The 14,808-nt window shown below is 42.5% G+C and overlaps 2 protein-coding genes across 2 annotated transcripts in view; one reads left to right on the plus strand and one right to left on the minus strand.

The window, feature by feature from the left end:
* The window catches only part of xpr1a (xenotropic and polytropic retrovirus receptor 1a), a 70,564-nt gene extending 65,182 nt beyond the window's left edge, over positions 1-5,382 (minus strand). The window contains exon 1 of the mRNA XM_035176420.2: positions 5,153-5,382. Within this exon, the coding sequence (XP_035032311.1) occupies positions 5,153-5,221 (69 nt within the window). The 5' untranslated portion in view covers positions 5,222-5,382. The remainder of the gene's footprint in view (positions 1-5,152) is intronic.
* Positions 5,383-6,894: 1,512 nt separating this feature from the next.
* Positions 6,895-14,808, plus strand: part of acbd6 (acyl-CoA binding domain containing 6) — a 30,122-nt gene continuing 22,208 nt past the window's right edge. Inside the window, exons 1-4 of the mRNA XM_035176629.2 lie at positions 6,895-7,399; positions 7,607-7,671; positions 8,494-8,590; positions 11,798-11,874. Of these exons, the coding sequence (XP_035032520.1) occupies positions 7,121-7,399; positions 7,607-7,671; positions 8,494-8,590; positions 11,798-11,874 (518 nt within the window). The 5' untranslated portion in view covers positions 6,895-7,120. The remainder of the gene's footprint in view (positions 7,400-7,606; positions 7,672-8,493; positions 8,591-11,797; positions 11,875-14,808) is intronic.

The raw sequence follows: 14,808 nt of genomic DNA on the forward strand, positions 1-14,808 counted from the left end.
TCATTTAAAGACTTAGAGACAGCAACATTGGCTAAATGAGGTTTCTTCTCTGCAGTAAGATTGATCGTGAAGATAATGAAATGAAACGAAAATGAAATGACAGATAATTGAACAATGACTCATATGAACATTTCAGTGGTAATCAGAAGTAATCAAAAAGACTAGAGCTGGATCCTGTTTCTCATTAAATTATTTTGGAACTAAACTGTTCTGATTAAAAATAGGGGATAAAAAAAGTCTGGCTGTTAAACTTTATCAAGTTTTAATTAGTGATTCATTAAGTCAGTGTGTTTACGAGGCTCGGAAAAATGTGCACGAGAAACCAAACTTTACTCGCTTCTCTATCCCGCACTGGGCCTATTTAAAATGAAAAAATACATATAAAGTTATTGGAGAATATTTCTGTGGCGCCTGTTAGCTCCTAGTAGTGTGGGTGATGTCTTCCCCCATTCTCTCTCCCCAATTTACGTTTACTGTCCAATCAATAAAAAGCAAAATGCCTAAAAAAAAGCATAAAAAGAACAGAGGGGAATATTTTTCTCTGTCATCCAAGCCCGACACCCTGTACGTTTTTCTCTCTTATCTCCTGAAACTGTTCTTTGTCCATGATCATATATAACCTGCTGCTTCTGGAACATGACAGAGAGAGAGCTCTGAGTAATTCTGTGTGTGTGGGGGACCTCTCAGAAACTGCTGTGTATTAGTAGCAGCCTGGATTGTTGATACTTTAGGTTCCTCAGAGATCTCAGAACATTCCATGTGTCTGTAGCGCTCGCTCCACCTTGTCTGCATGGTAAAGATCACAGGGGACCAACTGTGCATACACAACACTGGAGCAAGGCCCAGTCCTGGCTAATTTCTGGTAAGAAAAACCTCCCCTTTTCTCTAATATGTGGGAAACAGATATTCAGATTTAGACGGGGGGGGGTTGTTCATTAAGATGGAGGCATCGCCATGGTGATGACAGAGACGGGAAAGCGGGGTGGGGTTGGGTGGCTCTTTGGGGATTTAGGCTAAACCTTAGGGGCTTGGAGAAAATCAGTGATGAAACCTGTAGACAAAAACTAAGCCGAGCCTAATGGAGCCCATCGGTTTGAATGACCATGCATTAACGTGATGATAGCCCATACTCACTCAAACAAACATGTAGGGAACACGTGTAAGTACTTGTGACACTCGACAGGCTTACAACTGCAGAGCGTCCATTCGATTGAATCCTGTCAATGGAATTCAATCCTTTAAAAGCTGCGGCATGTGGAGTGGACGCTAAACAAAAATATTTATGTGCTACATGTTCAAATCCTTCCTCTGAGGTACTTGAGATTGTTATCCCTGGTGACCGAGGAGATCGCACAATGCTCGTTAGGACTCTGAAGAGATCTCTGGCTCAAATAGAAAGCCAATGGTGGATCACTTGAATCCTTCGCTCTGCGGTTAAGTGGAAGAGGAGTGGAGAGGATGGGAGGAGAGGCTGCGGGGAGGGGTGGAGGGAGGCCGAGGGCAGGTCTGGTCGGGGACCAGATGTCCTCCCAGTGGGGGAGGAACGATGAGGTGAGGATGGAAGGAAGGAGGGAGGGAGGTATATAGGAAGAGGGGGGGTTCACAGCAGTTGCCGTGCCTGTTGTATACATAAGGTTCATAATGTAGAACATGCTGATAAATCACACTTTCACGGCGCAGACAACAGATAGGGTGCTGTATATTTAATGCACTGTTTACATTGTGTCTGCATGTTACAATGCAAAGCTCAGACATTTAAACTGCATCACTTCCCTTAATGACATAAAGGCGGGGCTTCACCTTTGAACAACCAGCCATCACTCACTGAAATCACACAGGCACCTGCTTTACATCCACATACTGTAATGACACTTTGCTAGTTTGAATTTTAGATGCGAGTATGCACATGCACTCTCCTCCTCCTCCTCCTCCTCCTCCTCCTCCTCCGAGTTTACACGAATGATTAGACCTCAGATGTAGATGAACAAGTGGCCTTGTTCTCTCGCCCACACAAACATCTGCATCCCTGCCTCTCTTTATACCTGTGCTGTCCAACACACAGTTATATAAAACACTTTTAATCACATGCCGTTATACAAGCAGCTTTGCTTTTTGTATGACAAATCCTCCGGCATGTAGGGAAATGAAATTAGGAAGCAGAAAATAAACTTGAGACTTTATGTAACACCCAACATAGACATAGGTGCGAATCCACCTGCATCCCCTGCCCTTTGGAACAAGGCGCTGGAATCTGCAGGACCTGCACACATCCATACCAAGCAGCTGTTTAGCATATAGGTTTATAACTACAATCCCACAGGATAAAGAGAACACCTTATTACTCCATCACTCAGTTGCCTTGTCAATGCCTCCACTCTCAGATGAAGTGCCGTACCACCTAAAGCTCTGTATTTTTCGCTGGAGCGGCCACTTTGCTGCATCCTTCACATCTGCATAGAAACTCGCTGACCAATCTGCACAGGCGGCGCACAGATTTCCACACAATGGGGTGGTCCGAAAATAGGAGGAGAGGGAAAACGGGGCACCGGGTTAATTAATCCTACTAACGCACAAAGGCAAGAATATCACTTAAATCCACGCGTCAGTTTGGATGTGGGCAGCTTTACTAACACAGCCACTGTGGAAGTGTCCTATTTTTTATTACGGGTACAAATGACCTGCGCTGCTGGAACAATGTGTCATTGTGTCATTTTATAGACAGACAACGGAACTACAGTGCAGCCTGCAGAGGCCACAATGCAGAATAAATACACAGTTTGTGATGACTACCTCTGTGCATGATAACTGAATGTTTGCTGAATGGACTTCAGGGTCTCTGCACAAGTCCCTGAACTGCTTGTGTAACTCCACAGCAGCAAAACCAGGCTTTGTATTTTTCAGGGACATTAAAATTGATTTCTTCTAAAGTCCGATTCATCTCATCGACCCACGTCACGAAAGTTAAACGACTTTACTTACATAATATAACTTTTTATGTTTGTCCTTGTCTCTTGACTGGTTTCTCGGGAGATAAACGCCTTGACTAAGATGTCCATCATCTGTAGGTGTAAGCTCCCTCCCATCTCCACCCACTCAGGAGGTAATGGTGTTTACGGAGGTCAGACAAAGACTCAAGGCAGCCGCAATCACACAAATACACAGAAAGCCCTCCTCCCTGCAAACCCTTAGGACATGTATAATTCAGATTTGAGAAAGAATAACAACTGTACAGAACAGACAGTAATCCTCCAGTTTTACATATTTAAACAGTATGTGTGATGACTATATGATTGCATAGGCTGGATTTTCGGGATAGAGGATAACAAAGGTATTGTTTAAAGGTATTTAAAGATATGGACTGATGAAGTCCACCAATCTTTCCTGCTCACAGAAATCAGTTAATCGGTTAATAATGTAATCAAGTAACCTTAGATATAAAAGAAGAAACTTAAATTTAAATACAAAAAGATTAATCATCTGCTCTTGAGGGCATTTTAGTCATTAAAGTGCCCCTATTGAAATTTGCTGGTTTAGATATATTGTTTAAATACTATCATATTAAATCTTTACTCTTACTTAAAGATTATTATATCTATTTAAACTCAGTAACATTGGTACACACGCAGATGACAGAGAATATCTGCCATCATCCATCTCAGGTCAGTGAGTGCCGAGGCGAAATCTGGAGGTGTAAAATGGCTGGTATGGTCATGCATCTGTCCCTGTCTCACTGAGCGGCAGTCTGTCCATACAAAGACTCAAGAAAAGCTGTGCATGTGTGTTAATGACCAATTAAAAGTAACAGTGATACAGCAGAGTTGTCCTCTTCCCAGTGTGCTTACCACATATCTGACATCTCTTTCATTGGTTTTCACTGGAGTTGTGTTGCCTGAGGATGTTTTTATTACACACTGATGACAGCATATCATTCATGTCAGGCTGGAAAGATCCAAGTGTCTGCTGCTGCGATTATGCAACTTAACAGTCACATTCGGGGCATGTTTCCAAAATAAAACCAGCTCAGTGAGCCTGTGTTGAGTCTGGGATGTAGGTTTCTGAGGTTGAAGGGAACGGGTTCTTTGTCTATAATTCATAGAGCTAAATGGAACGGAGCAGCCTCTCCTGTCACTGCATGTCTGCACTGAAGCTCTTAACGTAGAGCCAGTGACAAGTGGGGTGTGAAAATAAAATGATCCTCAAGTACTGTACACCACCCAACAAAGAGCATGTGTGCACACAAAGATCTAAATCATCAGACATCAGAATATCCTGTCAGATGAAGACTTGCAGGTGGAATTCAAGAGAAAAAAAATTCTGTTAAACTGTGCAAAATATTTATTACTACATCTTGATTTAAAAAAAACATGAAATATTATGTCTACAATCTGTTTTCTCTTGCAAATAAACGTTTAAAATGAGGGATAGGAATCTGAAATATTGCAGCAATGAATAATTGATGCTTGGGAGATTACCATTGTGTCCAGTAAGATTGTTGAAAATAAAAAAAGGATAATTAAAAGACTGTGATTTGTTTGTGGTAATTGCAGCTATGGATAATTAACATGACCCCTATCCCCTCTTTTTTATGTATAACCCACATATTAGTTATATGATGAACAACCAAAGGGAGAGAAATATCAAAACATGGGGGAAAATATGAAATCCAGGATGGAAATATTTGCTTTATACGTAAATATGAAAAATGTACACAGCAAAATAAATAATTTAGTTTAAGAAACATTCAGACTGTAAATTGTTAAAATATAGAATAAAAAATATTGTATTTTTTTCAGCATGAAAAGCATCGAATTGTTTAGTAAACTGTTTATTATGTTCTTATTTAGATGTTGTAAACTCGGTAAACAACAATAATAAACACTGAATGCTCCCTGTGGCTCTTAACAGCCGCAGTCAAATTGCCCTCCATAAACAAAAGGGCTTCCCTTATGTTTCCCGTCGTTCATTGCTCTCAGGAGGAAGATTTACTGAAACTAAATATATATTTATTCATAAAAGCTTCCCTCCATTGATGTTGACTCTTATCTTCTTGTTCCCTGTGATACTTCCCAAGTAAATGTGGTGTATTTGTGAGAGTTTTCCTCCGCTTGTCCAGGCTGCTTTTATTTCCAATACAAGATAAATGTCACTTTACCTCATACTGGAGATATTGTTTCCTCCACTCGGGAGTGATGTGGGAAGAAAGATGCTCCGCGAACTTCATTTTGCCGGAGCAGGAGTCCCCCTCTTCGAACCTGGGTTAAAATCCTCCGCTTCTGTCCCCTGTCGACGCGACTTTCTGGGGGTTTTGTGTGTGTGTGTGTGTGTGAATGTCAGTCAACTTGCTGCAGCTCCACATGCGGCGCGTCAGCCCGGCGCTCTCCGCTCCGCGTGTGGCTCGTCCCGGTCTGTGCGCTCCGAGCGGATCCCGTCCCACATACTACTTCACGGGAGGGACCGCGGTGACGGCAGCCTCTGCGTTTTGGGGGTTTTGTTGCTTAAAACAGGTGGTCGGGTGTGAGGGAGCCGGTGAGCGCGGCTCGGTCAGTGACTTTGCTCCGTCCCTCGCTGGGCAGGTCTGGGGACAGTGCGGTCCGCCATCGCGTTGAGCCACAGGCGACGTGGTTGCGTCAGCAGAGCGCGCAGGGGCACCGGGCGTGGATGGGACCTCCTGTCAGAGTGCTGGCAGCGTGGTCAATGATCCCCTCACCCCTCACTCACCCTCACCCCTCATTCACAGAAACCTGACCCCCACGTGCCGCCCGCTGTTGCACGTGGTTGTTGTTGAGGATCTTAAATGAAATAGCGGATAGAGTTAAACCTTAAAATAATTGACATACCTTGATAAAAAAAAATCCTCTAATGACTACAAACGTGTTTTTTCAAAAGTCACTGTTCTCATATCTGTGTCTCCTCTCTTCCACCAATTCAAATTATTAGAGTTAAGCATATTTTTCACAGGCTTATCTCCACATTTCCAAAATAAAGCCCATCTGGAAACGGGACAGCAAATGAGTCTATACTTGGAAAACCTGCTTTAATGAAGAGGTCTTCGTTTATGCTCTGGAAAAGTAGATAGTTTCAAAATGACAGGATAATAAGCTACCATCACTTACAATATTTTGAAGGATCTTATTATGTTGTCCACTGATTTATGGCAAATGCAATGAGAGCGAAACCAAAAGTGATTGTGTGTCAGAAAAGTGGTTGTCTGAATATTTTTATTGTCTTGTCTGATCTAAACTTTAGCTAAATCTGCTCTAAATTCAGTTTAGTTTCGCTTTGAATGAATCTTCTTAGCGGTGTTTGGGAGAGGTGACGAGCAATCCTTTTGTATATAGCGGCATCTGCTGGACAAACTGCGCTAATGCAGCCTGCTGCCAATGTGTCTGGTTGACTCAATTTGTTTACTTCATAACAAGTGTCAACAGAAACTTTCACAATCAGGCCTCATGTGAATAGCGTGTTGATTACAGTACAAGAATAATACAAAGATCAGGTTTAGTGGATTAAAACTGAAACTGGACCTAAATAGAACAGAAAAGCGATTAAACGAGTCGCTGGTCGAAAAGCTGAAGCTATTCAATCAAAGGCTGAATTCAATTCTCCTCTGTTACAAAGCTGCAGAACTCAGAAGGCAAAAGATGGAGCTAAACCTTAATGAGCTCACAATAAAAAAACAACAACTAATACGCTTAACATGCAAAAGATTAACCATAAACAACACAATCAACAAAACCATAAACATCCAAACTGCATCTGAATAGCAACATTTCTGAACCCTGAGTCTTTTCTATTGTTTAATGTTAATTGTTTTGTTGCTTCATGTTTTTCTCTCCTGCCGGGGAAGCACTACGAAGCCCGGTCAGTAATGTATCTGGAACCTTCGTTCCAGCTGGTGTGTCAGCCGGGGCGTTTAGTTGACAGTACCAGCGACGGACCAGCGACAGAAACAATCCGACTGTCACTGATTCTCAGCGATAACTGATGGAAATAAGGAAGTAGCCGCTGAATGACTTTATAACTATTTATCCGGCAGCTGCTTTCTGTTCCTATTTAATATTTTTCACGCGGGTCTGCGGCGCTCGTCGTGTCTGGCAGTTCGCCACACGCAGCAATAACAATGGCTTCTGGGTCACCGTCGTCCTCCCCGGACACTGCGACGGGCTCAGGTACAGACCCAGCCCGGCCCGACACGGGGGAGCCTCTCGGTGGAGCCGGCTCGGACTCCGACTCGGACTTGGGTTTGGGGAAGTTTGACTGCAGCGCCATGGAGATGGGGGACAGGCTGGAGGGAGAGGACCTGATGGCGGACTTTGACTCCGCAGCCGATCGCGTTCGAGACCTGGTCCAGACCGCGGGCAGAGACCAGCTGCTGTACCTGTACGCCCGATACAAACAGGTGAGTGTCAGACCGCCTGGACCAATGGAGAAGCCCTCCAGTGGTGGCGTCACGTGACGGTACATGACAGCCACATGGAGGGAATGATCCACATCCATGCTCCATCACTGGGTCAAGATCAGGTCGTTTAACCTCATGTCTGTGTCTTCTCCTCCAGTCTCACTAGGCTGAGTTAACCAGCTTATTGATCGACGCTTGTGTTCACAGGTCAAAGTGGGAAAGTGCAATACACCAAAGCCCGGCTTCTTTGACTTCGAAGGACAGAGGAAATGGTATGAAGCTGCAACTTGGTGACCAGGTCACAATGACGAGTCTGAACACAGTTGGAGATAAACAGGGGTCACTTTGGTACTGTAGGTTGTAGCTCACATTACACACACACACACACACACACACACACACACACACACACACTTATAGAAAGCTTCAGACATTGACCGTGTGTGTGAGAGAGAGCATTTGATTGTCTACTCTACATTTTACACGTGTGTTATGCACAGGGTTTTACCAGGCTGGACAGTATGACCAAAAAATACATCAAGATCAAAATCTTTCACATCAGTTGATATCAATTATCACTAGTGTCACATTATTATTTCTTTTAGGTTGAAAGACTTGCTCTTGAGTGAGGGTTGTGGTTTTTAACTCTTCCTTTTGGCCAGAGAATGACAAACACTTAATAAACAGCTAAACATGATACAAATCTGAGGTAAATCAATCATAATTTATTCCTCCTCACTGTGCTGACACAATGCATAAGCATTATATCAAGATATATTGGACTTTTGTTATTTTGCTATTGATGAAAGTTGTATTGTGATAATTATTACCCAGTCCTTTTTTCTATGTTTTTTTGATGAACTGCTTGTCCTACATGAAGTAAACAAAAATAAATAAATAAACTCTTTATATAATATTTTCAGTTTGTGTCAGCTTATATCAAAATGTCTATTTCACATTTTATTTTGCTGTTTTCATCCACTTTCCAGTGGACGTTGTAAATCATAACAACCAGTGCAGATAAAAATGTTCATCTGTAAATAATGATGATGACGATGATTATAATGATGACAGTTATGATGTTATTGTTACAGGCAAGCCTGGAAGCAGCTGGGAGACATGGAAGCAGAGCAGGCAATGCAAGAGTACATTTCATGTGTCAATGTGTTAGACCCTGAAGGCAGCACGAAGGTAATAACATCCATTTCTAAAAAGTCAAAGCTGATTCCCACAACTTCACACACTGTCAAGTACTATACTATACAACTTAGTGTTATTCTGTCTTGTACTAAAATTGATTGCAAAATAAGAACAAAACAAAGTGATAAAAAGTTTTGACACACTTTCATATAAGAAGGAACAGGGAGGTTTAATACTACCCTCTTAAATTCATTATGTAAATATCGGACATGCTAAATGACTTGCAAACTTGATGAAACGTATACTTGTCTTTTTTGTAGCTATCTTTTTGTCCTTCTTAGAAGTCAGTGTTTGTGGATTTAATGATATTATGAAATTAGGCAGAAGGTCCAACTCATTCAACCAGAGAATATTGTATAGAAGCTTATTTTGCTCTAATGCCACCCATCTGGCACTTTGTATACGAGTATTTGAAATAAACACAAGTATTGAACTCCTGTCCATGCTGAGAGAAAAAGGACAAATAGGGAAACAGCCAATGTCAACTTTGTCAAATGCAGTATGGTGTTTTTGTCAGTAGAGGTCAGTGTCCCAGTGTCTGTCCTTTTAGTTGCTCTTTATTCTGTACATGTAGCATGAAAAATACATGAGGAGGTTATGTTGTCTTCCTCACTGTCTGACATTTTGGGACATGAATAATGCATCAAGCTTTCAGAGTATAGCTGAGGAGATGTGTCTCCATGTATGGTGACACAAGAGAGTTTGTTTACATCTTTACTCACTGCTGAGTGGAGTCTTCCAACTGTCAGGAGAGTTGTGTTGCCACGGACAACCTGTCCCCTGAGGCACACGCGTTCAGTTACAACAACAAGTTTAGACTGTCTGTGTTGTTGGGAAGAGGATTATTAATGGAACACTAAAAAGAACAAACTTGTCATGCGAAATATTAGCATTAAAATGTGTGCAGGATAAATATGCTTATGTTGAAGAAGGCCAGCTGTTTGCTCTGCATGATTACAATGGAGATTATAAAGGAAATGCTGTTCTTTCTTCTAGTGTCAGTTTTTAAGGAGCCATTCTCAGATGATGATCTATTGAGCCGGCTAAAGCTCAGTGCACAGTGAAGTTTATTGCAGCTGGCAGCAGTCAGTGTTTAGCATTTCTTCAAATGTTGTTGCAGAGCCAATTTTGAAACTGTTAATTTACAAATTTAGCATTTTACACCCAAAATAAGGTTGTAAAGTTGCTATTTGGCTGACAGTAAGGTAATGGGTTTCTAAATTTAGTCTCCATAACTTTGGAAAATGCTTAATCATTCTGCAAAGCTTGGTGGATTTCTACTTAATAAAGCCAGATGAAGTTTGATGGCCAGAAACTCAGATATTAATCTGACATTTAAGATTTTAAAAAAAGAATATCCACTAATAGACTTTTGTTGTCATATGTCAAAATTGCCAGGCAGCATATATACGTTTTAGGGTTGATTTAAAAGTCTCTCATAAACATTTTTGTGTACATACTGGTGATGATTGTAGCCACTGAAAGAAACAGTCACGTTACATTTTGATTTTTAAGGTACTGACATATTTAGTAACTAGGGAATAAAACTTATGTTCCTGGTGTCAGGGATATGGGATGTAAGTCAGTAACTTGTCATCCATCCATCCATTATCTATACCACTTGTACTTTGAGAGTCACGGGAGGAGCTGGTGCCAATCTCAGCTGATATTGAAGGAGAGGTGGGGTACACACACTCATTTCATTTCATTTATTTGTTTATTTGACAGGGACAATGCTCATTAATCAATAGCAAAATGAGTGTAAATGAGTTGGCTCAACAGTCTAATTTGACATTCAGATTCTCACATTCCCTCCTACTGTCAATTTAGAGTCTCCAATTAGCCTAACCCCAATCTGCATGTCTTTGGATTGTGGGATGGATTTGCAGTCAAAATAATGTTCTACAAGCCCCGCCCCTGAGAGATGGAATCAAGTTGTTTCTTTTCCTATTATTGAAGAACCAAAGAATACATTTATGTCTGACCCACTGTAGTGTCTCATGGCTCACAAGTTTCTTTCTGACCATTGTCTACGTTCCCTCTGGTTTCCCTCACATCTTCATTATTGCTCCTTTCCCTCCCTCCTCTTTCTTCTCCACCTCTGTGCTACCTGCTTTTCTTCTTCACCCCTTTATTCTACTATTACCCCCTCCCTCTTCTTTCTTTGCTCTACGTCCATGTTAATGTCACTTTTATAGTGTCACTGTCAACCACACCTCTAATCCTGACACGTCCTTTTGTCTTCGACCACACTGCGGGGGCAATTCTCGCTGGCTCTACCCCATAGCTGCACAATGCCAGGACCGAGTCCAGCAGAGCCCCCCCTTCCTGAAAAGAAGCTGATTGTGTTAGTGTTAACAAAGCACCTTAGCATAGCGGTGGCTATTCTTTTGGAAGCCCAGTTAAAATGGTGTAAGTAGGAGTGCATAGACAGAAAAGCATGGGAGAGAATAATAGCCGGATTTTGACCTCTGCTCCGTCTCAATTGTTGAGCAGACACTGGATTTATATTACATTACACTGCAGAGGAGCGGGGCCAGTGCATCAGCGAATATTCTGACTTTCTGAAGTGAATTAGGTCGAACCAAAAGTGCACGCACAGTTGTTTTGCTCCGCTTGTCATGTTCTTCCCCACTCTCCCTATTTTCCCGAAATCAGATTTGTGTGGGTTCTTTTGTGAGTCAAGGTTGGTCAGTGAAGAATAGGCTGGTAATAAAGTCCTGGCCGAACCAAATGTAATATGGAATTCCATGAAAACACAAAAGATTAACAACAGCCACAAATTAAGGCGCAATACATTTTATGTTGTTCTGTTGCATGTTGTTGGTTATTTATTGCCGGTGAGGTCATGTCTAAAGCGCCAGCAAGTAGTGTCTGAATGTTATCTTTGTCGTGCATTGGCTTTGCAGTGGCTATAGGGGGGAAGCTATAGGTAAAGCCATTCACGGTGAATAGACGATACCAGCCCTATTGTTCTGCACTTAGCTCACAAAACAGTTCGGTCTGTGCCTCTTTTCATATAGGATGGCAACACAGGCTGCAGAACTCAAGCCAAACCAGACTAGGTTGTGGACACTATCACTGAACAAGAGGTGGTTTTGTTAACGGTGACGGACATCTGTAAACATCACATTTCTAATTCAACTGTGTGTAAAGTGAGTATTGATCTCTTATGTCTGGATGTTTTTATCTACACAGGAAAGACAAGGAGCAGAAAGGAGAACAGGCTTCGGAGGAGCAGCAGTCAGCTCTCTATACCAGGAAGAGATGATCAGGTATTTACGTCACGAGTCTCACACACACACACTCACACATATTCAAACAGAGTTGTGGCTCAGGAGATAGAAATGTACTTTATACAAATAGAGACCATTTACACATACATCAGAAATGGTTGTTTACGTTGATTAAACAGTGAATGACAGTAGTGTATTTATGAGTTTCACAGACACACATTGAGTGTTTTACTCTGTACCAAATAACACACACTCTTTGTTCAGTTCAGTGATTTCAGGTTGTGTTTTCGGATCCCAAAGAATCTAAGAGTCTTGCCCAGATCTCAAGGACTCTTGAACAGACTCAGCTGTTTCCTCCGGTTGTGAATCACGTACTAATTTAATAGATAGGTAAACCCAGTCAGAGTCTGGCATTGTTAACCTATGGTCTCCATGCCGTGTTTGATTATATTCAACAGACCGTAACTTCAGTCAGTGTCCGCAGACGTCATACAGTTCTGATTTTATGTTAATGAAATATATTCTCCATTTACTCCTGCCTGGCAGAGTTACTCAAGCTGAAAAACCTCATCTTCATTTCAATGAAAAGAGCTCTTTTGGAGATGAAAATGAGATGTGTGAATCCTGCAGGTTTTCCTCCTAAATGGCTGTATGTGATTAGTATGCACAGTCTTGGGAAGAGGCAGCCAGAGTCTCCCCTTTTTAATTACGTTGCGATTCGGGGGGTGGTCCGGGGGGTGGGTGATGAAGACAGGCGGTGTACAGCGGAGGGATGCGAGTACAGCAGGTTTTCCCAGAACGGTGCTCCCCGCAGTGATATCCAGTTGCAGCTATGCCCTGAGGGACACCGGGAAGGAGGAAGTCATTAGCATGGCATGTACACGCACCTATGCACGTGTGCACACATAAACATACACTTGCCTCTATACGTCGACTCAATCGCATCCAAATCCATGCACAGCCTCCTGGAACTGTCACACTCACTGCTCTGCTGCATTTCAATTTCCTCTTCCTCATATATACACACATAACCAGACACACACACAGACCCACTCCATATTAAACAGCTAAGCACCTGTTAACCAGACACAAAGTTAATTGCATTGCTCAGTGCTCATCTAGATCTCAGAATGTGTTTGTATGGGGGCGAGTATATCGACAAAGCCTGGATTGATTATCTATATCCCTGGGCTACGGAGCTGATCAGTGTGTGATTGAGGAGGATTTGAATGCTACATTTGTAATTCTCTCACCCAACTAGTTAACGGATACTGATAAACACTGGAGGTGTTGCTGTGTGTTCGCTGTGCTGGAAGCCAGTGGCTGAGTTATGTGACTTTTCATTGTTCCTCGTACCTACATGGACCTCAGCCATGTTGAGAGTGTAGACCAGGGTCCTATAGGAGATGTGATGACTGATTGTGTGGGCTCGCGTGTGTGTGTGTGTGATGGATGGTGTGGCCGTGGTGTTGATCAGTGAAGCTCAGCCCAGGTAGATGAGTGTTCTCCACTACTGTGGCCAATTTAGCCTGATGGATGAAGGACATATCTGCCAGTACACCAGACTGGAAACACACACGAGAGCACAATACACACACACACACACACACACACACACACGCACACACACACACACACACACGCACACACAGACCACACACAGACGCACAAACAAAACCCTAGGTTCCCCAGCTGTTGTGAAGACAGAGTAGCCTGGGACCTTCCCAGCATGCACTGCGGCACTGTGGATGTCGCGTCATTTATAGCACTCGCATTAACCATTTGTGTGTGTGTGTGTTTGGCCACAGGTGTGTACATTCATATGTGAGCTTATTTTGGTGATTGCGTTTATTTATATAACCTTACATTGCATACTTAGCTGTGTGTGTGTGTGTGTGCTTCTTATGCGTGAGCATGTGTGGCATGCCCGTCAGGTCAGCCCCGTTTGAACCATTGACGAAAGACTGATGAGCTGGCCTATTGATTAGTTGCCAGGGGAGACGGATGGTGGCCACACATCAGGGACACTTGGGGTCACCGTGGCCATCAGACAAGGATGTGGGTGTGGCCCAACATTGGGGGGGAATCATGAATAAACATAGTGCTGGTAATCAGGAGTATGTAAATGAATGTGCTCATACATAACCAAGCTGTGATAAAAGTGTAATGAGTTATTCATAATTCATCACAGGCTGATGAGGAAACGGCAGCGAGAGAGAGGGAGGAACCAGACGAGTGAGAGGGAGAGAGCGTGCAGATGAAAAGATGAAGAAAAGGAAGTGCAGAGGTTCATTAAAGAACTTTGTGTCTGTGGTTAGTGTCACTTTTGGCTCTTTAGTCTTCCAGTAAACAATATAATGTGCGGATCGTGGACAGGAGAGGTTCATCTCCCCTGGGTGAAGGTTTTAGTTGTTTGGTTTTGAGTATGGATTCTTATTGTGGAACAGAGAATCTCACTGGGGCTGAGGTTCTCTGAGAAAACTGTTGGTCTCTGTTTTGAACTTGGCCGGAGGTTTTATCATTACTGCCACCAAGGAGCTTGCGTTGTCATCAGCTTTTGTTTGTTTATTTGTTAGTTAGCAGGATTACGCTAAAACTACCCGATGGATTATCACGAAACTTGGTGAAAGGATGTGGTATGGCTCAGGGAAGAAGCCATTAGAGTTTTGTGCAAATCCGGATCAGGGGGCTGATCCAGGAATTTGTTTTCACCCTCTTTAACATTGCGAGAAAGGGTATTTTTGACATTTTCACTGATTTCCTTGTTGGGAATAATTCATGGCTCCTGATTAAGAAAATCGGGCACATTTAGGGGACTGATATCTGGAAGCTTGATTAGATTTAAGGGAACCAGTGGGCCATTCTAGTTTCACTTATTATACCTTTTTTTTTACTTGTACGTTTTCTTTCAGCATACAAAGCATACTTCAAGACACGTGCCTCAAGTGTCAGTTAGTTTAACAATGACAGCCA

This window comes from Hippoglossus stenolepis, chromosome 14 (assembly GCF_022539355.2).
Source record: "Hippoglossus stenolepis isolate QCI-W04-F060 chromosome 14, HSTE1.2, whole genome shotgun sequence".
Classification (NCBI taxonomy): Eukaryota; Metazoa; Chordata; class Actinopteri; order Pleuronectiformes; family Pleuronectidae; genus Hippoglossus; species Hippoglossus stenolepis.